Below are 25,296 nucleotides of genomic sequence, written 5' to 3'. Positions count from 1 at the left end.
TAAAGGTAATGTTTAACATTTCACAAGGTCATGGGAACAAACACAGCTGCAAGCCGATGTTATATTCCTTTGCCAGTCAATCATTACACCCGTACATGATCGTAACACACTGAAAAACCTCAAGGCAAAAACAGCCAAGATCGACTTACTCTTTTTACACATTCTTTAATTCTCTTAAATGAACAGGAGCTGAAGACACACAATGCAGGATCAAAACGAATGCAATAAACGCTTAAGATAAATTCTCAGAGTCGTGAATGAATAAGTAAAACAAAGCTCCGCAGAGACCTCGGCTCCTGAGTACACCATGACACCATGATTGGATTGGATTGGATTAGAACTTTATTTCATCCCGTATTCGGGAAATTTCCTTGGTTGCGGTAGCAAGACAGTAGCAAGCACAGACCAAGCCACGCGGCTGGGTAAGCTACTGCTACTGCCTTTGAGAAGATTCTGTTCGGATGCCTTTCCATTGTACATTTTTTTATTCTTCAACCCACAAGTTAACCCTTTCCGAACACTCACGTGTCTCACACCAAAATGGAAATTTCCAATGCAGCTATACTGGAGCCACAAGAACATCAAGACATCTCAAGTCTCGTGAAAGTTCCAGGAGTCTTCAGGAAATTGACTTCCGGATGCCCACTAGTCGGATAAAATATCCTGGGTTTGTGTCTATGCGAGATAATATTTTTTTGTTTGTTTATGACAGTGGGATTGGCAGTGTACAGGCAACATAATAATTCGTGCAATATGTGTATTAATAGGTGTCCCGGCAGACGAGTGGTCAGCATGTTGCGCTCACAGATCTAGGCTTGTTTCTTTGCCCGCCTTGAGACTGACAAATCAGACCCAGTCACAACACCCCCACCACCACCACCACCCTGCAGCAATTCACTGAAGTTTCAGGAACAGGAAGTGAGACTGGTAATGTGGAACACAGGGAAGGCTGCTGGCCCTGACGGAGTACCTGGGAAGATAATCAAAGCCTGTGCTGACCAGCTGGCTGGAGTTTTCACAAAAAATGTCAATTGTTCCCAGCAACAATCCATCATTCCCTCCTGCCTGAAATATGCCACCATTATCCCTGTCCCCAAAAAGCCAACCATTGACAACCTGAATGATTATAGGCCTGTTGCACCCACGCCTGTGATCATGAAGTTGAAAAGTTGGTTGCCTGTCATATCAGGAATACAATCCCTCCCTCCGTTGACCCTCACCAGTTTGCTTATAGAGCAAACAGGTTCACTGAGGATGCTATCGCCATTACTCTACACACAGCACTGAGCCACCTGGAACACCATGGGAATTACAACACTATAAAACCGGACATTCTGACTCCCAAACTCTCCCCTTGCGTGTCATCGTTTCTTCTGGCCGTATATCCAGTCTGATATTGAACCTTATGTGACTAAAACCTGCCCTTGTCTAAAACAAAACAAAAAACATGCCATGAACAGAGAGCGCCATTGACAAATATTGTGACAACACAGCCCTTCGAACTGGTCTGTATTGACTTTCTTCATCTTGATCGATGCAAAGGCGGATATGAATATATCCTCGTTATTGTCGATCACTTTACACGTTTTGTCCAAGCATATGCCACCACCAATCAGTCAGGAAAGGTTGCTGCAAACCTTATCTTCAATGACTTTGTCTTGAAGTTTGGGTTCCCCTTATGTATCCACCATGATCAGGGAAGAAAATTTGAAAATCAGTTGTTCACACAGCTGAAGAGAATCAGTGGCATGGCTGGATCCAGGACAACACCTTATCACCCGATGGGTAATGGTCAGGTGGAATGAATGAATAGGAGATTACTACAGATGCTCAGAACACTGACTGAGACACAGAAATCTAATTGGAAGGAGTCTTTAAACAAGCTTGTGCATGCATACAACTTTACCCGTTGTGATGTGACAGGTTATTCACCATTTTACCTACTGTTTGGGAGATCGCCAAGGCTTCCAGTGGACATGCACTTTGTACTATGCAACAAATCTGATACAAATGGTCAGCAGGACTATGTGGAGAAATGGAGATGCGGGATGGAGGATGCGTACACCATTGCCACCAAGAGTGCACGGAAAGATGCAGAACGAGGTAAAAAGCACCATGACACCAAAGTGAGGAGCTCTGTGTTTCAACCAGGAGAGCGCATCCTGATAAAAAACCTGACACCAAGAGGAGAACCTGGGATACTCTGTGACTTCTGGGAAGATACAGTTCATTTACCCGCTGAGGCAATACCAGAAGAAGGAACAATTTACAAAAGTATGCAGAGAAATAAACAGCAGCCGCATGTGGATGACGGTTAGCACGTGGGCCTCACATTGGGGGACCTGGGTTCAAATCCTGGTTGGTCCATGGGTTTCCTCCAGGTACCCCGGTTTCTTCCCAATTCCAAAGACATGCATGGTAGGCTGATTGAACACTTTAAATTGCTCCTGGGTACGACTCGCCTACACTGCTCCATTCGTGCCTTTTATCAATATTAATATTCAGAAAGAAAAATTAATATGAATATAACGAGATTATAATTAAACTAATATAAGGTTAAAATCAAAACATGAAATAAATTATAGATTATACTATTCCAAGATTCAAATGATGAAACCGTCCTTTTGTTGCTTATTTTTCTCTAACATGAACAGGAATTTGTTTGTTTCTAGTTTTCTAGCGATGTAAAGTGTGTGAGCACATTTTTTTTTTGCGTATTAGATATAAGTAATAGTATTTGGAGAAAAGTGAAAAACATTGATTAGAATGACTTCATAAAGTTAATAATGACGACATACCTTTAAATTAAAATATTTTCAAATGGTGGTGTCCCTTGAGAGTTTTTCAATGCAAAAACTGTGCCATAGCTTAAAAAAAGGTTGGGTAACTCTGTTGTAGAGGTTCACTTGCCTGACTTCGGTGCCGGCAGGTGTGGGCTCGATTCCCGCTGGTGGCGGTATGGTTGGGAGTGTGGATGGTCGTTTTTCTCTGTGTGCCCTACAACTGACTGGCGACCAGTCTAGGATGTAGTCTTTTGCCCGATGACAGCTGGGTCAGGCTCCAACAATCCCCGCGAACCTTTCGGGGATGGTTGGTATGGAATATGAATGATGACTGAATATTTTCTCTCATTTTTTTGCCATAAACAGGGAGATTGTACGGTGTTTTTTCTTGTGTATGTCAAAATAAAGAATCTTTTTTGTTTTAGTAATTTTTACTTTATTTGATTCCTGAATGGTAATTTTGTTACACACCTTCACTGTGAAAAGAGGGGGTCTGTTATAAAACTAAACTTACAAGTCTGTGCCCTATATAGATTTTCGCACTGATCAAAATGTTAACTTCTACTGCTGCCTGGTTTGTGTAGCTCGTCAGTTATGTGTGATTGCAGGGAGAAGGCCCGGGTGTTGGATTTATAAACAATTCTTCTTGTCTTCTACAGTAGTAATAGATACTTCGAAGCTTAGCAAAATAACATGGTAAAACTGTTCCTGACCCGGTGTCCCAATTTCCTGGGAACCACAGAGCTCGGGAGGAAGTGTCCTATCTTGGAATATTTGCTCCCAACTGATGTTCAGGTAATCCCCCACTCAGAAAGAATTTTAAAATGGAGTCTGATGGTGTAATTTCTTGCAATAAAGCACGCTGCTCTGAGAAGTGATCATGGGTCTCAGTCTGTGTCTTGTGCCTGTCTGTCTCCAAAAAGTCCTCCAGAACACAAAAAGGAAACTAATAGTCCCCCGACCCCCCTTCCTTTCTCAAATCAAAAATTTCAGTCATGTCTGGCATGCGGAAAGCTACTTTTTGCAGTTGGGTGTTCCTGAATTAATTTTTCCACAAATTAGGTGGTCTGGAGTCCAAGGACGTTTTTATTTATTTATTTATTTAATGGCAGGGGCAAAATACTCTTTTTACTTTTTAACTACAACAATGTGTGGACAAGGCCCCTGAGTCTACAGGACTGAGCTGACCCCAGAACTGGGACTCTTAGGAGCCAGGCTATTATACTGGCTGACTGTAATAGACACCTCATCCATTTAATGTGGGAGGGCTGTCATCCAAAATCCCATGAATGATGCAGCAATGCTCTAAAATCACAGCAAATTACCCATGAATGAAAAATCACAATTTATAAATATATTAAACGAAGTGTGTTTGACATGGAATTTGTAATGCATTTCATGAAAAACATGATACAAACCTATTCAAAATATATTTCCATATACGTATTTCAAAACATAAGTCGGCCTTTATATAAAACTGGTACTGATGATTCAAACAAACAAGATTAGTGTGAAACCTTTTTTTTTATATTTATCATTACAGAACAAGCTAGGATCACTCAGGTTACATGATGTGATTATTTTTGATATTAAAATTTGAGATGGTTGTTGCAAAAAGACAAGCCTTTTTTTTTGGACAGTCATTTATTTGTCATCCCGTAAAATCTGGAAGGCCTGAAAGACATTCTATCAGGGATCAAACTAAAGCAATGAAAATGTAAGATTTGCTGTTTCAAATATTTTACACAATTCTTTTGAGATGGAAGCCATTTTTTGTGGGTAAAGGGGCTTCTCGACAAAGGTCTAAAGAGTGGGGGATGTCAGGCTGCTCGATGAACTGAAAATGAATAGTTTTACTTTCCCTGTGTACAAAAACAAACACTAAGTTTAATACTAGCTTGATTCCCAAGCAGCAGTGATCTTGGCTCTAGACAGAATCCATTCCACGGGAAAAAGCCGAGGAGAAGCCCAGGCCCATGCCACGCTGCGTGTGTGTCTGCGATCTGGCCATCTCGTACTGGACGTCCAGGTTGTGGAACATCTCCTCCTGCTTCTGGAGGGTCTTCAGTCCCTCGTCATTCAGCGCTTTGGACACTTCTCCCTCCTCGTCAACCTACAGGCCGTCAAACACAGATGTGTCATGAATCAAGTAGGAAGAAAGAAAAAATAGAGAGGCCTCTTACCTTGATGCCCATCAGTTTGCGAAATTTCACATTTTGGTCCTTGTTGCCAAAGTTCAGACTCTCCCATAACTCCGCTGTTTGAGATTTGTCCTGCCAAATGACGTACTTTTTAGGACTCAAAGTTAGCTATCGACTGGTTTGGGTTTTTCAAGACCGAAACCAATAAATGATATTTGGAGCCGATATTAATTTGCATTAAGTCTAAAAAATGGTTGATCAAAATTAATAATTAACTCCCGAACTTCGTAGAGCTTCAGTATATCTAACATATACATGTATATAGGTACATGTGTGCAGCAGCAGTGGTCCGTGAATTTTCTAGCGACGCCTTCAGCTGTCGGAATCAATCCAACCCTCAAAATCCTTTTTTATGACTATAAAACTTCTACTGCAGCTACAGCTTACGACACATCATAAATAATAACTTCATACAATTTAAATATTATATTTAAATATAGCAATATTTGACTCACCAAAAATCATTTTATATCTGTCTGTCCGTCTGTCCGTCTGCCCGTCCGTCCGTCCGCCCGCCCGCGCCCGCCCGCCCGCCCATCCATCCATCCATCCATCCATCCATCCATCCATCCATCCATCTATCTATCTATCTATATATATATATATATATATATATATATATATATATATATATATATATATATATATATATATATATATATATATATATATATATATATATATATATATACACACACACATACATCATACATATATATTTTTTTCTTTGTCACAAAAAAACTCATGAAGTTGTGAGTGATGAGTGAATACAGCTGGTGAGTTCTCGCTCTCTCTTGCACACTCCCTCCCTCTCTCCCGCTCTCTCGCGCACTCCCTCCCTCTCCCGCTCTCTCGCACACTCCCTCCCTCTCCCGCGCACTCCCTCCCTCTCCCGCTCTCTCGCACACTCCCTCCCTCTCCCGCGCACTCTCGCGCACTCCCGCGCTCTCTCGCACTCTCTCTCACGCTCTCTCTCGCACTCTCTCTCGCGCTCTCTCTCTCTCTCGCACTCTCTCTCGCGCTCTCTCGCGCTCTCTCGCACTCTCTCTCTCTCTCTCTCTCTCTCTCTCTCTCTCTCTATATATAATATATACACATACATACACACACATATATATATCATCACTTTAAGTAAGACAGTTAGGGATTATTACGTCTCATAATGGGACTATCGTGTGTGAAAGCGACTTTGAGCATATTCCGAAAGAAGCACATGCCTTGGATCATAGAAGCTATCGACAGCTATAGTTAACGTATGACTGTATCAAAAAGAGCCCAACCACCAATGTAAATTATCAACACCTTCCTTCCTCATCCTTCTCTTATCTCCTTGTTCTCTTGATAATTATGATTATTATCATGTACTTTTGGGTTGCACTTCAATGCTTTTTTTATCTATAATTCTTAAATGTGAGTTCAGGCATTAAGGGTTATACCCCCAACAGTTCTACCCAAAACAAAAATCTTACCCCGTCTTTTTTGCCCTGCCACAACTTCTTGCGCTTCTTCTCTTGCTCTGCGAACTTGGAGGGGTTGACGGCAGATGGGTTGTAATAGCTGGGCATGGCTACCCCCGTCTCGGCCAAAGTCCTGGCCTGCAGCGCCGCCATCTGCGCCGCCATGGCGATCTGTGGCGTCACCTGCGTGCCCGATGCCAGCAGGGCCGCTACATTCAGGGAATGGTTGGTCACGGCAGTGGTTGGGATGGTGCTAGGGGTGGCCGCCGGAGAGCTCGCTGCGAACCATAAGGGGTCAAAAATTGCGCTATAAAAATTCTCTTTTGAAAAATGGGTTCGATGAGAAATGAAAATTTCAGTTACACACATAGCACAGCAAACATTTGGTAAGTGGTACCTCGAGATACGAGCCTAATTCGTACCGGGACTGAGTCATATGTCGATTTACTCGTAACTCAAATGAAAGTTTCCCGTGGAAATGAACTAAAAACAAATGAATTCGTTCCAACCCTCTGAAAAACACCATAAAACGGATATTGGAATGGAAAAACATTTTAATTTGTTCTAATTCACCATCTATTAACAAAATTACAATTAACTAGTGGTTTAATAGTACTAAAATGTGTTTAATAGTACTAATATTAGACTGCAGACACACTCAAAACTAAGTTTAATATAACTTTCCAGTAAACCTAATTCTAATTTTGTTTTACATTCATACACCTTTCTTCTCCCGTGTTGGCTATAGCTATTTGCCCCGCCTCCACCCTGACTATCAAATGCAACCTATTGAGGGTTGTTTGCTTTTGTCTTTTCTTCAAAATATCCCAAAAATTATGCACACAAAAGTCCTCACAATAAGATAACACATGACCACTTGCCAACTTGCCCGGGAAGTAGCACTCCTCTCGTATTAGCGAACAAGCTCCGCCATTCGCACTGACTAATGGGGGAAAAAAACAGAAAAAAATGCAACGTTCCGCCCAGTGCTCGTAAAGACATTACGGGAGGTGGTTGCGACCCGGACTTTCTGTGGAAGTTTTTAATTGGAACGCATCAAGGGTTGTTTATTTTTGCCACCCCTTCAAAATATTTCGAAATGACGCACACTAATGTCCTCACAATACAATAATGCGCGACCACTTGCCAGCTGGGTCATGGTGCCTCTTTTCTACAAAATTAGAAAACTCTTGCCACTTCGCTAGCATGTATTTGATATCCTTTGAAGCCAGGCGACCTCCTCGCTACAGAGTTCCCACAACACTCCCAAATGTTAGCTCTCCTGGAGCTCGATTAAATCCGGTCTTCAGTTCTTCGTGGTGCTCGGCGTTTAGGAATTTCCAAGTGACACGATATCATCCATGACGAGCAAACTTTGTGACACGTACTCCAATCTCATATTTTTCAATTATTTCAGACTTGATATTGATTGTCAACGTTCCCTTTTTCTTTGCACAACTCTTCATTCCACCTGTGTGCTTTGGATCCATTGTTGTTCACTTTGTATTATGCATTGAATAACTAGGGGGAAGGGGGTGCAACGCTTCGCTCAGTGCTCGTTGATACATTTTACACACGAAAGAGATGCGGCAAAAGAGAAAGTGCGCTACAATGATAAACAGCCTCTCATGTCTCGGCCACCTGGCTTTCTTGCATCTCGAAATTTTCTCGCATGTAGAGAAAATTTGCTTGAAATTTTACTCGTATCTCGAAATGCTCGTATGTCAAGGTGCTAGTTGTGGAATATGGAATGTATTTCTCTTGTATTCTTTAAACATTTTAGCAACTACAATAAATTTTAGTGACACCTACAGGACATCACTTTGTATATAGCGCCTCCCCTTGTTCCTACTTAAAGTTTGTCTCCGCCTACCTTGAATAAAAGTCTCGCGGCCTGCCCGCGGATGTGTTTTTGGCAGAGCAGAGCTACCAGATCGACATGTGCTCTGTCCGCTCGCCTCCCCCTTCAAAGGGGCGGGGGGGGGGGGGGCGAACAAGAGACAAAGAAGCGAGCGACCCGCGTCTCTCTCGAAAGCGGCCTACCATTTCACCACTCCGGACGGGCGAGGGAGTCTAAAACTATTCCCTGCTTGATGACTCCTCTGCTTGAAAATTATTTTGATGCTGGTGATTAGCCCTCACACTCGTATGTCGAGGTACCACTGTAGTTGACATCCACCTATGATAGGGTCATAATTTCAAAAGGCAAGTCCAGGTGGAAGCTCACCTTCAATAACATCTTGCTGACATTTTTCCAACAACTCCTTCTCCTTCTGCTCCTGGAGTTTCTTGGCTCGCTCTAATCTGTAAAGCAACGCAGAGGTCTGTGGAAACCAGTCCATCATTTGCGGGCCCACAAATTCTTCTTCACTTACCTTCGGGCAAGGGCCTCTTGTGCGTCCATGGCTGTGTTTCTCCCGCGGAAGATGGGTAGATCAGCCGAGCCGCTCCGACTCCTTTTGCGCACTTTTTCGCTGTTTTTCTTCCGCTCCCTGGTGTGACGTGATTGGGGCGGAATGTCAACAGAGTTGTCGTTTTCAAGGCCACCCCATTACCTCACACACGTTAAAAACACTCACGGGCAAGATGACTAAACTGGTCAGTCTCAAATTTGCAGCCCATGCAATAGTTTATTGCAGACCCTAACCAAACTACATAGCATATGTATAGGTGCTTTGAAATTTTAAAGCTGATTTTTTATTTCAGAATTCAAAACTTCAATGGAAACAATTCATCCACCAAACAATTTTGTCAAATTGTTCCACGATCAAAATTCAGATTGTTTTAATCAATCTGGAAAAATTTACTTTGAGTTGCAAAAATTTCCTATAACCTAACAAAGAAACAAATTGTCATTTTTGAGTGTTTAAGTTTCATTTATTTAATAAGGGACAGCATATATCGATGTGCATATTCATATTAATGAACATATACCGTATTTACTCGCATATAAGTCGCTTGTGACGGGAAAAAAAATGATGACTGAATCGAGGGTACGGCTTATATGCGCATGAAAACACGACATGCACAACATTGTGAGTTGACGATGCTATGATGTCATGCGAACGAGTCATTTATTTTAAAATAGAGAAAGGATGAACAAAATATGAACCCTAAACAAAGGGTTGTTTGACGTCTATGGATATAATTCAGGGAAAAATTAAACCGCATCTTGCATAAAACGTAAAAAAAAACTCACTTGTGCCAGTCATAAATCACAAAGGGGGTCGCATCTTACTGTAGTAAACTTCTTCTGACTGGCCAGACGCGAGTACACTTGTGCAAATTAAGCTCATATCTCGAGGTACCATTGTACTTATTTTTTAAATAAATTTAGGCTAATTAATGTTTTGCTGATACATTTGTTAAAAATATTGCTATTTATTTTTTTGTTAAAAACAAGATTTTGTTAAAAATTCAGCCTACAAAAATGTTTAACACTGCTCATAAATTTTTGTCATTTTTTAAAATAAAATTCAGTCATGAAACATCTGAATATATTTTTTTAAGAGTTGCAACTGCATTTTCAGTACTTAATTTTTGAAGAAAAATATTTACAATTTTATACAATTTTCTCAATTATATTTTTAATTATTGTATTATATTTAAATACAAAAAATGACTTGATTTTTCACAACAGAATTGGTTTATTTTATTATTAGTAGTATTATTAGTTTTTTTTACTTTTTGTTATTATAACTGAGCTTTTAGCTGAATTTATCAAGACGCAATTTTTGTTTTCAAACTTTTTAAGATAAAATAGGATGAAAACAATCATAAAAATTCCTTTCCAAGGAGGCGCACCTGCTTCTGCTGCGATGGCGGTGTTTTGACCTGGACCTGGAACGTGAACGGGCCCTCCTTTTCCTGTCACGACTGCGCGATCGTGAGGAGAGTCGCCTGTCTCGACTCCTGCTGCTGTGCCGCCTGAGGGGAAGAAAGAGCACAGCGGCGGGTTATGCTAAGGCACCATCTTCTCTAGCTGCCTTGACGCTCGGACCGACCGCACTCTGGAGGAGCCGCCAGGAGACCTCCGGTCTCTGCGGCGTGAGCGCTCGTCAACGTCGTCGGCTGAAAGCCTGTCATGGCGTCCGTCCGCAAACTTCTGCAACTTAGGTGGCTTCTCCGGCTCTCGCTTACGTGCCTGTTTCAACAACAAGTGGCTCTCTTTCAGGAAAATAGCGCAACAAAGAGTTAGTGCCAACGTATCCGTCGCTTTCACATTCACTAAACATTTCAGTACACTCGTTGAAGCTGTTTGGAACCTTTCATTAGCCAATCTACCAAGTACTGGCCATTTCAATCAGTACAATTCAGCACTTTGAATAATACAGATGAAAAGTAGGGATGCACCGAAATAAGATCAAATTTTTGGGCGAAACAATACTGGTAGGAAAAATGAGCCTTTGTTCATTCACACCTACTATTAAAAATTAATTGCACTCCTAGTGCTCTTAATGGGATTGAAAGATGAGCGTTCACAACCATGCATATCAGTTAAAATGCAAATTCTGGATCAGTCTTCATTATTTTAGGGATATTTAAGGGTAATTTGATTTTGAATTACTTCCCATTTGTTTGGGTCACTTCCTGTACATTTTGGTCATTTCCTGTTGATTTTAGGACATTCATAGGTCCCTAGTTAAGTTTGGGGCATTGTCAGGTCATTTGACCTGTTAAATCATTGACAGCACTACACGTCTAATACATTTGGTCTGGGAAGGGAGAATGAGCATTCGTTTATTCGCCTCTCTCAACCAAAATGGATTAGAAGTAGGCAATATCACATTGCAGGATGTGCTACCTTTATTTTATTTATTTAAAACACATTTCGTTTTGTTTCAATAGAATTGATATAGTAGTTTTATTTGTAAAAAAAAAGGCAAAGAAAAAGAAAAGTGATATGAGCTACTAGCCATATCACCACCGTTACTCCTTCTGTGAGTTAACCAATGTCTTCCCAAAAGCAGCTATTCAAATAATCTGGTGAGAAATCTTGTTTTTGATTATTACAGCATATATCACAAACACACAAAGATCCACAATGTCAGTTTGTGTTTTTCTAACATCGTTCAGCCCTAATTGGAAGTCTATCCACATCAGTGGTATTGAAAGTTTCAGTCAGTCCTAACAGTTGAATTGGAGGTCTATTATTGTCAAGAGGAGCCAATGAGTTATTTCTCAGTGAATTAATTTTTGAGTACTTAGCGGCCACTTTCTGTAAATTGTACGATAATTTCTGGTACGTTTTTCTTATTTCCAATTCCAACAATTTCGGGCTAATTTCCAATTCATTTCTGGTTTATTCACCATTTCCTGGTTATTTATCACTATATATCACTTATTTGGGCCTTTTGCTGGGAAAGCGCACCTTATGGAAAAGCACTACCAATTTCGTCATACGCAGCTGGGTATGATGACAATTAGGCTTTTGCCGAGTCAATGATTGTCCGATTATTATAATTACTATTATTATTATTATTTCACTTGCTTGGTAACTTATTGAAGGCGACAAATCTCCAATAAATGTTGACTGGGAGGGGAGAATGAGCCTATGTTCAGACGCCCCACTTAGGCTAATTGCTAATAGCTGCGCCGAGGAATTTTAGGTATCAGTAATATAACTTTGGTCTAAAAAAGAAAAAGCGTGTCGGCAGACAACTTTTGAATCACGTTTCGGCCAAAAATTTCCAGGTGTGGAATTTTCGGTGCATCTCTAAGTGAAAAGGGTAGATATGTGTTTGAATAGCAGATAGTTAGTTACCTGTCACCGTAGTCGAGATATTATTTTGCTATGTCAGCAGGCTCCTCAGTTCAGTCTCTTCGTGCTTTAGCACGCTGAGTGATTTATTGTACAAATGTTATAATGTGGTCTTTGCACACCATTTTACAAAGTCAATCATCACCACAGTAAATGGTTTTAAATCACACAACGTCAAAGCCACTCTCATCGGTTCTTTCTGACTGTTTTTCTCCATTTTACTCAGGGGGTCCCCAACCATTTCCATTGCAGCAGTCGCTTTTTCCCGTGTGTATTAAAATAATAGAATTAATAAATATTTATTGTTGGAGCAATCTGATGATTAAAAAATGAATTGTTTTTGACTAAAAGCTACCAAATCTATTTATCGGGCACATGTTGGATTCGAGGCACACGGTCTACTTGCCGAAAGACGTTTAGCTGACTGACCTCTGGCCGAAGGCCAACTCGCCGAAGAGGCATCTGGCCGAGCGTAGAATTAGCCGACTGACTATCTAGCCGAAGGACATTTTGCTGACGCCCTCGCCCCGCCCGCGGTCATGTGTACAAGTTTTTCAACCTCGGCCCGCGGACCATTTACGACCCGTTACAGATAACAACATTCATTTAGAATAACAAGTTATAGATAACAACATTCATTTAGAATAACAAGTTACAGATAACAACATTTATTTAGAATATCAAGTTACAGAAAACAACATTCATTTCAAACAATAAGTTACAGATAACAAAATTCATTTCAAATTACAAGTTACAGATAACTATATTCATTTCGAATAACAAGCTGTTACAATACTGTTACAATACGCAGCAGAAGGAGCAACACCTCGGTACCGCCGGAGGTCTGGAGCTGGACAAAAGTGCTGGGAGAAGAGGCAACGCTTCTGACCAACCATTCCATCCTGGGATGGGATGGAAGAGCTGTCGGCCCCTACCAGCAACGGAGTCGAGGTTTTCTGCCCTGCTGCTGTTTTCTTCAGCTTCAGACTACTGAGTAACTGTGCTGATAAGCTTGCAAGAGCGACTCTGCGTATTCTCCACCTTGGTCACAGTCTGCAGCAGTTCCCCATCTCGTGGAAGACTTCCTGTGTGTGGTTCCAGTTTTTGCCCAACTTTACAAGGTCGTTTTGAGTCCGATTCAGCTACCGCAACCAAATTGGCGCTGTTTAAGCAGCAGCCGGTGGCTGCGGTAACTCCGTCCACTCTTATTTTTTTTGTGTTTTTGCTGCTTTTATGTTTTAATGATTTGATGATTACATTTACTTCGATTTGCTTTGTACTTTGTGCTTTTGCTTTGCTGTTCTGTGGGGTTCCAGTTTTTGTCCAACTTTACGTCTTTTTGAGTCCGATTCAGTTACCGCAACCAAAATGGCGCTGTTTAAGCGGCAGCCAGCGGCCACGGTAGCTTTGTCCACTCTTGTTCGTTTTGTGTTTTGCGGCTTTTATGTTTTAATGATTTGATGATTCCATTTACTTTGATTTGCTTTGTACTTTGTGCTTTTGCTTTGCTGTTTATTCTGTCTAATCACCCTCTTGCTACTGCCACAATGTAATTTCCCGAATACGGGATGAATAAAGTTATCCAATCCAATCCAAGTTACAGATAACAACATTCATTTAGAATAACAAGTTACAGATAACAACATTCATAACGGTAACAGTAATGACAGAAGAAAAAAATGATTTATAATAGTAGATACTGTAATTTACACCAGCATAGAAAACATTAATTTTGAGATTAATCTTTGAACTAAGGTTCTCACCACATCATTTTGAATATATATTTCCTAAAATAATGGGAAATTATTTAAAATTAAAATGTTCTTATTTGAATAGGCAGAACACTTCCACCTGATGGACAAATAATTTTACTGCAGTTGGGTCCGGTAGCGGGTTAAAAATGCACTTTTTACCGGGAAATCAAGCACCCTGGGCTCGGTTAGTCTCTAAAATCACCAGTACTTTTATGTATGCTGCGGTATTCGTATTTATTCATTTAATACTGTTTTCGGTTGGATTTAAAGTCATTCTTGTGTATTTTGGGGTTTTTCGCCATTGACGTCCATGGCTGTCTTTTCCCGGGGAAATCACTACACTAGGCTCGGTTTAAGCTTCCAAAGAGCTCCAGTGTCTGTATTTAATCATTAAATGCCGTTTTCCGCGTGATTTTAGCACATTATAAATATTTTTATTAAGCAGCAGCACCATATTTGAACTTTGTAAGACATGCATTTGTCAATGTAAAAATAAAAGTTATTTCCCATCAATTTCTTTGCACAGTGGAATCATTTCTTGCATCCGTGTGAACAAATGAAGACAAAGTAGCAGTTGTTTAATTGATAATTCTTTGGGGTAATACGCAGAAATATATACCTGTTAAATATATTTTAATTTAAAATAATTTCCCATTATTTTAGGAAATATACATTCAAAATGATTTGCCGAGAACCTTGATTCAAAGATGAATCTCAAGTCTATGCTGGTGTAAATTACAGTATCTACTGTTATAAATACTTTTTTTTCAGTCATTATAGTATTTACTGTTATGACTACTTTGTTTGGCCGTGAATAAATGCCTTTGTTATTCTAAATGAATGTTGTTATCTGTAACTTGTTTTTCTAAATGAATGTTGTTATCTGTAACTTGTTATTCTTAATGAATGTTGTTATCTGTAACTTGTTATTCTTAATGAATGTTGTTATCTGTAACTTGTTATTCTAAATGAATGTTGTTATCTGTAACTTGTTATTCTAAATGAATGTTGTTTTCTGTAACTTGTTATTCTAAATGAATGTTGTTATCAATAACAGGCCGCATATGGCCCGCGGGCCAAGGTTAAAAAACTTGTACACACGCGACCGGGGGCGGGGCGAGCGCGTCGGCAGAATGTCCTTCGGCTAATTAGTCGTTGGGCTAATTCTACGTTCGGCCAGATGCCCCTTCGGCAATGTCATCTTCAATGCTGCCAAAGACCTCCAAAAAAGGCCAAAGAAATGGACGATAACATGGTGAGGGGCGACGAGTTCAGCAATCGCATCCATGACGTCATGGCTGTTTACAGGCGCATCTTCACCGACCAAAAAAAAACAACGTTCACAACTCCCCATAACGATGTTTCTTACGCGCAAAAGAACTGCGGAAGAGCCACCCGGACTGCTATGATGTTTTTGAATTTCTGAGTTTTCTGAATAAAAGTTTATTACATTTGCAGTTTTTACGTTTTTTTTTGACTGTATATATACTGTATTTGATCTGTTTGTGTGCACCAACATATCCTCGTATGTCGAGGTACCACTGTAGTAGTAATAGAAGTGGTGCTTAGGATTTGTGTTATACATCAATCAACTAGATGGAGCTGTGCTAAAGGAAATTTCATACAATTAACCAATATGGATCCATACATAAGTGTTTTAGTCTCGCCTTATAGTGCGGAAAATACAATAGTGAATTATGTGCACCACCATTATATTTCTCTCCAAAATTAAATAGAAGAATTTTGAATATGTGATGAATGATAATAAAAAACAGTTTTAATTAATTTTGAAATTTATACCAATTTAGACATTAAAACTAAAGAACACTACATTTTCACCTCCTTTCTATTTTGAAAAAGAATTGTAAAAGATTCAAACATTATTTTTCTACATCTACTCATTCATTCATAACTATCTTTTGTTTACAATATTCAAAATGAAAAAAGCGGAAATGAATCACGAAAATTCTTAAGATTTTTTTGCATTTATTGCATCCAGCAATCCTTCGACTATCACGGTTAATGTGGAGCAGACATGGCCGCAATAATCGGAAAACCGGAGAAGTATGGAAAAAAAATCTTCAGTGCTAAGTACTAGTGGCAAGAGTGGATTCTGTTTACAAGTTTCAGCATGGATTTGCATTTTTATGAACTTTAAAAACATGTTTTCTTTAATGCTGTGTCCTAGTAACAAGAGTGGCTTCTGCAGAGCTGCCTACCTCTGTTAACCGCTACTCGGACTATTCGCCGACGGACATTTCGCCGACGGGCGTTTCGCCGCCGGGCGTTTCGCCGCCGGGCGTTTCGCCGCCGGGCGTTTCGCCGACGGGCGTTTCGCCGACGGGCGTTTCGCCGACGGGCGTTTCGCCGACGGGCGTTCCGCCGACGGGCGTTTCGCCGACGGACGTTTCGCCGACGGACGTTTCGCCGACGGACGTTTTGCCGATGGACATTTCGCCAACGGACGTTTTACCGAAAAAAAATTAAAGTGTTTAATTTATTAAACAAATAAAAGTGCAGATGTTTCTCATCGTGTTGTTGTTGTGTTGAAAAACACACCATCCGGGGGCGGGCGTGCGAATCCCGTTTCGGTGAAACGTCCGTTTGGCAAAACGGCCATTCGGCGAAACGGCCATTCGGCAAAACGGCCATTCGGCAAAACGGCCATTCGGCAAAACGGCCATTCGGCGAAACGGCCATTCGGCGAAACGGCCATTCGGCAAAACGGCCATTCGGCGAAACGGCCATTCGGCGAAACGGCCATTTGGCGAAACGGCCATTCGGCGAATCGTACTCTGGTCCCTTTTCCGGATTATTTCCAGAGTGAATGCGATTCAGCGTACAATTTATATAGAATGTAAAAAAAAACTAAGTGAAGGACAATTTAAATTAAATTGTTATTAATATGTTTTTACATCAATTAAAAATGTTTTTGCAAACTATTGAAAAAGAACAGCATAACGAAAAATAAGTTTATCTTTGTGTTTTGGTCCTTCTACAAGCGTTTTAGTCAGTAATTCCAACATGTCTCGCGCTGAAGTCGCTCGCCCTTGCAAACGAACCAATAAACTTCCAAGTGTCTGGGTTTCTTATTAGAAGTTTTATCCAAATTGCCATCCATTTTGCACTTAACCCGAGCAGGCATATTGATAAGACTTACCAGTCCTTCCTTTAGAACAAGGGTGTCAAACTCGGGTTGGTTCTCGGGCCACATTAATGTCAATGCCATTTCACGTGGGCCGGACCATTTTAGATCTAATAACTAGTTGTGGTTTTTTTTTCTTCTAAATTGGATTACAAGAACTATAACAAAAGCCCTAAATAGTCTGTTTTTATAGATTTAAAACAATTTTTATTTGAGCTTTTTTTCTCTCAGTAATGGAAATGTTTTTAATCATGTTTTTTTATAAGTGGAAAACGGAAAATATCTATATATTTATTTTTAGATTTTACAAAATGTGTTTTTAAATAAAAACAAGAAAAAATGGATTAGCAAAATTGCAATGATTGTTTTTAAAAAGGGGAAAATCAGGAAATGTAATGTACAGCTATAATCATTTGAATTTGATCGCAAAACATCGGCACATGATTTACTTTCTCGGCCGCACAAAATGATGCCGTGGGCCAGATTTGGCCCCTGGGCAGGCACTTTGACACCTGAGCTTTAGAACAACCCTCGTAAATGATTGGAAAAGACTGGAGGTTTAATCAGCCTTAATAATACTTCCTTTGTGAAAAAAACGAAAATGTTAAAGCGATAGAGGCTACCTATGCAATCGATTCTGAATCGATTGCCATACTGAAGTCGCACAAGACGAATAATTCACCAGAAGTTCAGTGATAATTTTACAATTGGCACACTGCGAGTCCCAGGGATTCGCTTGTCTGAAAACTGTGCGTCCCAGGAAACTTGTCACGAGTCCCAACATACTACGGATGCAAATAAAACATAAACAACGATATATAAACATTCAGATTTAATTTATTTATTATATGGTTTAGGGTTAGGGTTTATTTATCATTGTACTAGTCTTTCAGCTCGTAGATCCTCCTCTCTTTGCAGCCAAAAGTCTTTTGAAATGTGCGTATTTTTCCTTGCTTCCCCCGTTTTGCTTCATGATCATCGATCGAATCTTCTGCAGTTCTTTTCTTACTAGTTGTATTTTTAACTGCGAAATAACTATCCAGACTGTTTTGCTTTTTCTGAAACATTTTTTATCTTTCTTACACTATTACGAAACTCTTGCTATCGCTTTCTCTCCTTCGTCTGCTAGTGTCTGCTAGTCTCGCGAGAATTATTTCGCAAAGATTATGTGGAATAAATTGGTTTGCTATCGGATATATGTGTTTTGGTTTTTTTTTTTTGATAAAAATTTCTTTGCGTCCAAAAAAAGCACATTACTTGAAATTGTGCGTCTGGAAGAAAAGCTGTGCGTATCAGACGCAGGACGCAGAGGTAACGAGAACACTGGAAGTTATACCTCAGATTATTCACAATGCACTCATGTTACCGAATTCTTCCTGTTTACAGTGCAGTTAAACCAAGATGGCAGATGGAGTAGCGATGGTGTAATTTTCGAGGCACTTAATCAGCAAATTTGGTACTTTCCAAAAAGGTTGCTATTTTTTTTTCCCTAAGTGAAATTATTTTGGAATTTCCGAAGTGTAGGGAGGTTGTCCTGAGTCCCTGAGTTTGCGTTGCATTTCCAGAGGAATTCCTGAAATTCCGTGGTAGTTGGCAGGCCTGCTTGTGGTTACAAGTTTTAGCGTGGATTTTCAGATTTTTAGGAACTTGAAAAAATAAAAAAATAAACATTTCCCCAGAAAAAAAATGCACGGTGTGGTGTAGGTGCGAAAGTTGATCCGGAAAATGCCAAGGGATTACTGCACATGTTTTTCAAAAGAATTAAAAAATTAAGAATCTTTCATTTTCCTTTTTATTTGCTTTGGAAGAAAAAAGATAGGGATAGAGCAAATATTTTCTTAAACTGTTTATTTCTATTATTGTGGTTTTTGATAAAAAAAACTAAAATATCTAAATTTCTAATTTTTATAGATCTATTTAGTCATATAGTTTTATATTTTATTTAGGCGGGTGAGTGGTTAGCACATAAGCCTCTCAGTTCAGGGTTCGTTCCCAGGTCACTTTTCACTGTATGGAGTTCTGAGATCGAGGGTTCAATCCCAGGTTCAGAGTTTCCTGTTTTGCGTTTGCATGTTCTTCCCGGGCTTGTGTGGGCTAAACATACTTCGGTTTCCTCCCGCATCACAAAATGCAGGGTATGCTGGTTAAACTAGAACTCTAAATTTCCCCTAGGTATGAGTATGAGCGTAAATGGTTGTCCGTCTCCTGGTGCCCTGCGATTGGCTGCCCATCAATTCAGTGTGTCACCCGCCTGTTGCCCATAGTTAGCGGTTATAGGCTGTAGTTAGCGGTTATAGGCTGTAGCCTAAACATAAAAAAGAAAATGAAATTGAATAGTTTTTGTTATTTTGTTCAAATTGAGTAAACTATTTTCCATTTTCTGGAGTGCAAAAAAATTACATAAATTACGTATATTTTAGCAGGAAACATGAAGTCGATGGGCTTGATTTAATTTTTGCGGGCCATGCAAAATGATAGTCCAGGCTGCATCTAGCCGTTGGGACAATTTTTACACACTTATATTTTAATTTTGGAAGAAGTCAAGTATTGTGACTACTTTGCGAATGTGCTTTAGTCTCAATATTACCTCCTTGTACTTGGTTGGGGACCGCTGATCAAATACTCACCTCAGTGGACTAACTAGTAACAACTAACGTACTTGAAGTGTCACATGAAAATATGCTATCAATTGAAAGTTTGAAGCCAGAGATTAGTTACCTCTTTGCTCCGACTGCGGCTTCGCCTGTGCTTCCTGTTCCCTAAATTAAAAAAAAACAAGAAAAGATGAGCCTCTTGGATAGGGTACAATGTCTTTGACACACATTCCAGTAGTTTACAAATGCCTCGTCACGGACAAGCTCTCCTGGTCTACCAACACCACGGTAGCCCAGAAACTACTCAATTTCCTGAGGGTACTCAGGAGGAACAACTTAGACATTATGCTTCTGGTAACCTTCTATAGTGCCACTGTGGAGAGCATCCTGGCATATTGCATTACAGTGTGGTTCGCTGGAAGCATGGCGGCAGACAAAAAGGCCATGCAGAAAGTGATTAATACTGCCCAGAGGATCATCAGCAGCTCTCTGCCCTCACTGGAAGACATTGCCAGCCCTCACTACCTCAACAGAGCAGTAATTAATTTTATATATTTATTTAATAGGAGAGACCCTAATTTGCGATTCTTTGATTATTGCGTCCATGTCTGGTCTGCATAAACCGCAATATTCGAGGGATTACTGTAATTTGTATTTTGTTCATTCCAATGAGAAAAGTTGACTTGAGATAAGAGTACATTGACATCCAAGCTCGATCCCGGACCGCATTAAGCTCGTAACTAAAGGTATTAGTGTACTCACATCGCAGGACATGCGAATTTTTTAATATTATTACTAGATTTCGGGAAGCTATTACCTATGAGACCTTTAATATTAATAATAATGGGACATAGGCTCAACCCGTTGCCTCAAATAACAACAACAAAAGCCTAATTGTCATCATACCTAGAAACTGCGTCTGACAAAATAGGGAATTTTCTGTCTGAACTCATTGGGCTCTCTGCCAAAAACATCATGTTTGAGCCAACTGTCGTGCCTGACAAATTAGTTGTTGCAGCTGCCCGTTAAGTGATAGATATTGCTCTTGGATACTTCAAACGTGCGCCACAGTTATATGCCGTTCTTTGGACAATGATAAAATAATGTGGTTAGGATTTCAGTTTAATGTCAATGCTGATGGGAACATCACCTCTACCAACATCGCCGCCCTGAGGCGAAGGATCCTTTCATACTTAAGTGTGGGCAATATGGCAGAAAGATAATTGGATGTTAGGTTTATCATTATTAAAAAATTAGCTTGAAATATAATCATTATAAATATGTGCTTGCAATGAAGAACGCTTAATTATTTTGGACATTAAACATTACATATATGAACGCTTTGCTCAAACAATGGCTATTAGAATTGGAGGTACATTTTTGGATTTTTTTACGAATTGTAAATGATGCCGATAGCGCTAAACATGCAGTTTATAGCAAAAAGAAGACTTTCATTATCCATAGCGAGTTAAAAACTATTTATTTTGGAAATGTGCAAAGGATTTAATAGCAGAAGCTGAAATAGATTGCAATAATGTGCAATTAGGGATGGCCGGCCGGCTCACGTAGTTATAACGGCGCCGACTGTGTCCCCCGGGGAATGTTGTAGGGGGTACTCTGGAACCCCTGATACGAGGTGTCCGGTCCCTTCATGTCAGAGTCTGGTCCGCGTAGCATAGCCAAAAGAAAAGGCTCTCTATTTACCTGTCGATCTATGTTACTACCCTCATCTATTGTCACGAGCTGTGAGTAGTGACCGAAAGAACGAGATCCCGGATACAACCGGATGAAATGACTTTCCTCCACAGGATGTCCGGACTCTACCTTAGAGATAAGGTGAGAACTCCTGTCATCCGGGATGGGCTCGGAGTAGAGCTGCTGCTCCTCCGGATTGAGAGAAGCCAGATAAATTGGCCCGGGCATCTGCTCAGGATGCCCACTGGATGCCACCCTCGAGAGGTGTTCTGGAGAAGGAGGGCACGGGGCCTTCCCAGGACATGCTGGGGACACTATGTCTCCCGCCCGGCTAGCCCGGGAACGCCTTGGGGTCCTCCTGGAAGAGCTGGATGAAATGGCTGGGGAGAGAGAAGACTGGTCCTCCCTGCTGAAGCTGTTGCCCCTGCGATCTGACTTCGGATAAAGTGGAAGATGAGATGAGACTTTCAGCTTGTGATGTTTCATGAGAATTTTTCAATGCAATAAGTGTGCCTCTGCCTTGGGAAACACTTGGTTCTTTCTTGAGGCTAATTTAGACAAAATTTTTCTCATATAAAACTTTTTTTTTTTAATCCAAGTAAAATCCAAAAAGATCAGCCAAGACAATGGGCCATCCCGCCACCATCAAAAACAACTCAAGAAGAATGGAATCAATTGTTTGGTGAATCTGATGGCCTGGAATCAGCTGGAATGGGCTCATCAAGAGAGCCAACTATTTCTTGCCAACAATGCATTATTCCATATTAAGACAATTTAATGTCATCTTTATGAGATTGTGATTGATAATTATGTTGATGTTAATGATATAATTTCACTAGTAATTAAGTATGCATTCAAAGCTTTTGGTAAATGAGAAAATTCTCATTCACTGCCAGCCCCTCACACTTCAAATGAAGACGTCTAAATCACCGTTAACGTCAGTCAAGAGTTAAGTGTCTGAATAATGAATGTAAACATGGAACCAATACAGTATCAGCATCGACCCATACCACATAGCCACTAGAAGCCGATAAATTATAGATGCCAAGAGTAGTCCACAGACTAACTTTTTTTGTCCCTGGAGCGTGACCTTGAGCGCGAATGCTGATGTTTGGAGCTTCTGGGCGATCTGGAGGAGTCCATCCGGCAACCTTTGCTGGTTTGTCTGAAAATCAAACCAAAAGGGCAGGCTAATCAAATAGTGGCTCACAAACGATTGTTGCTAACCATCCTGTAAAAAATAAAGTTGAGCGTATTTCATCATCAATGGCGCTAAAGTTTTATCATTCAATGCGGGTCATTTCAGTTTCAAATACTTAGATGTCTGTAGTTGTCAATGGAATTGAAGGAATTGACCTATTGCTCAAAACAGCTAGTAAATTAAGTCCATACTTCGAATTGTATGAATCAAAAACATTATTGTATGAATCAAAAACACATTGAGTTGATATCCTAAGTTAATATGCCTGTCTTTGCAAATGTAAAATATCAAATTATTCAATTTGAAAAAAATAGAAATGTAATTACAGAAATTACTATTTTCTTACCAGAAGTTTAAGATTAATATCTCAATTCTTACGATGGTTCATATTACTCCAATAGTTGTCACTTTCGAACAAGAAATGAAACAAAAAAAATCTATGTGGAATATTGTTTATTTCAAAATCAAGGCTACTCGAAAAAAAATGTAGACGGCAGCGCCACAACCTCCCTAAGATGGCCGTGCCGCGACCTCGCTAAGATGGATGCGCCCCGACCTCACTAACATAGCCATGCCCGAGCAAACTGTGGCGGGAACGGTTTACGTTTTATGTAAAATACGCATTTTTCATGAATTCCATTCATAGACGTCAAAATAAATTTTGTTCAGCGTTTTATCTGGTTATCTTTTCTCTATAACCGCGTCGGCATTCGCTTGCATCGTGACATATCAGTGCACGCACGGGCACCATTTTGTAGGAACGTCATCGTGTCATGACGCTGTCAAATTGCAGTTTTTTGCAAGTTGTTTTATGTGCATATAAGCCGTACCCTCGATTTAGTGATCATTTTTTGTCCGACAAATGCAGCTTATATGCGAGTAAATACGGTAAGTTTTGTTTAGTGTTTTATCTGTTTATCTTTTCTCTATTTTGAAATAAATTACCGTATTGGCCGCATTGTCTCGCGCCATGGCGCGATGGCGTTATCAACTTGCAGTTTCGTGTGTGTCGTGTTTTTATGCGCACATAAGCCATACCCTCGATTCAGTCATTTTTTGTCCCACAAAGTGGCTTATTTGCGGGTAATCTTTTGAGTTTATTTTGCTGAGAACCTGATGCTTTATAATGACAGAAATTACAATTTTCTTACCAGAGGTTTATGTTGTGGAAGCCATATTGCTTCTAAGTGAGTGAGGACCGTGGAACAAATTAAAGAATTTACATATAAAGTACACCTCTACTTCCGAAATGTTCAAGTTAAAAAAAAAAAATTCAGGAATCAAGTAATTTTATCAGTAGTACGCAAGTAAATATATTCATATTTATTTTTGGATACATTTTAATTTTACATATTCTTCATCTGTATTCATTTTTAAATAAACGAATCAAAGTTATTGAACTTTGGACAACTTCTGGCCCTCCCTATGAGAGGTGTAATAGCAATGAAATGAGTGAAGTTATTGTAAACAAAACAACGTGCATACACAGCAAACAATGCGGGAAAGAAAATGGATTTATATTCCATGACAATGGTATGTTTGTTACCTGGTGCTTTCAAAGTATAAACGCAGACTCCTAAATAAATTTAAAAGATAATAAAATTGCAGCAACTTTGAGGTATCCAACAGTGGTTAATTTTTTTAATTTTATTTGAATAACTCCTTGCAGGCCATAGCGTAGAGTTTGTTTTATAACATACCTACATAGCATCAATTTCCTGGTTAGCTAGGTACATATTAACACAAATCCTCACTCGACTTCAATTATTAATGAATGGAACTGAACCAAAAGGAAGTCACCACCAAGACAAAAAGTAACTCATCGATTGTCTGTTTATGATAGACAGTATATATGATAGAGGGGGGAAAGCCAGGCTCTTTTCACACCGCTTAGCTGCTTGTAACTTATCACATAGGCCTCTTCGGAAGAACCAAATCCATTATTCGGCAATTTTAAGAATATCGGCATCAAAATACTACCGTCAACACATAGTCGACGGTGTTAAAGTATCATTTTGTTACTACTTACGGGCGTTTTTCTTGCAAGCAGTAGGTAAACCTTCGGTATTTCGTCCTTTCCACCAGAAAGTCAATGGAATCGCAGATCACCTAGCTTCATTTAGCAAGTCTTGTTCACGTCGCAGACTGCAAGGTTGCCACGCTGCTTTCAAAACACAATCGAAACACGTTCACAACGCTACGCACTGAGATGTTGTGATATTGTTTCTGGCATCTAAATACCCCATATCATTCAAAGTAAACGGACTGGTGTTGGTTATTGGTATTCACCATCGTAATAATCTTATATTGAAGGCATTTCAAAATCCTGAAACACAACCAACAAGGCAACTGCTACTTTACGTACGACGTTAAGGCGCATGCGTGACACCGAAACAAACTACATATTTGTTTAAAGTGATCGTTCATATCGTATTATTTTACTCACAATTTTCTGAAAAACATATTTTATTCTCATGAATAAATTTGATAATTACATGTATTGTATGATTTTTTGACGTTGTATAAATATCAGCTTGATATTAAATAAAGATTTTTGTCATTTTAACAGTGAAAAAATTCGATTTAAAGTAGCTAAAAATCTCATCTCTTCTCTCATCTCATTTTATGAACTGCGTTATCCTCATTAAGGTCGCGGGGGTGCTGGACCCTATCATGCATAACCATGCACACACACTCATACCTAG

At 39.8% G+C, this 25,296-nt stretch overlaps 1 protein-coding gene across 1 annotated transcript; it reads right to left on the bottom strand.

Annotated features, from left to right (window-relative positions):
* Nucleotides 1-4,288: 4,288 nt before the first annotated feature.
* Nucleotides 4,289-24,973, bottom strand: rsrc2 (arginine/serine-rich coiled-coil 2). Its single transcript, XM_077714583.1, has 10 exons — nucleotides 24,621-24,973; nucleotides 22,458-22,555; nucleotides 19,820-19,860; nucleotides 10,446-10,585; nucleotides 10,246-10,368; nucleotides 8,817-8,933; nucleotides 8,669-8,745; nucleotides 6,454-6,719; nucleotides 4,967-5,056; nucleotides 4,289-4,896 (listed from the first exon to the last, which is right to left on the bottom strand). Exons 2-10 carry the CDS (start codon nucleotides 22,531-22,533, stop codon nucleotides 4,711-4,713), a joined length of 1,116 nt encoding a protein of 371 aa, XP_077570709.1. The 5' UTR covers nucleotides 22,534-22,555; nucleotides 24,621-24,973; the 3' UTR covers nucleotides 4,289-4,710.
* Nucleotides 24,974-25,296: the final 323 nt, after the last annotated feature.

This window comes from Stigmatopora nigra, chromosome 4, assembly GCF_051989575.1.
Source record: "Stigmatopora nigra isolate UIUO_SnigA chromosome 4, RoL_Snig_1.1, whole genome shotgun sequence".
Classification (NCBI taxonomy): Eukaryota; Metazoa; Chordata; class Actinopteri; order Syngnathiformes; family Syngnathidae; genus Stigmatopora; species Stigmatopora nigra.
Note: the sequence above shows the minus strand (reverse complement) of the source record. Positions and strands in the feature narration are given on the sequence as shown.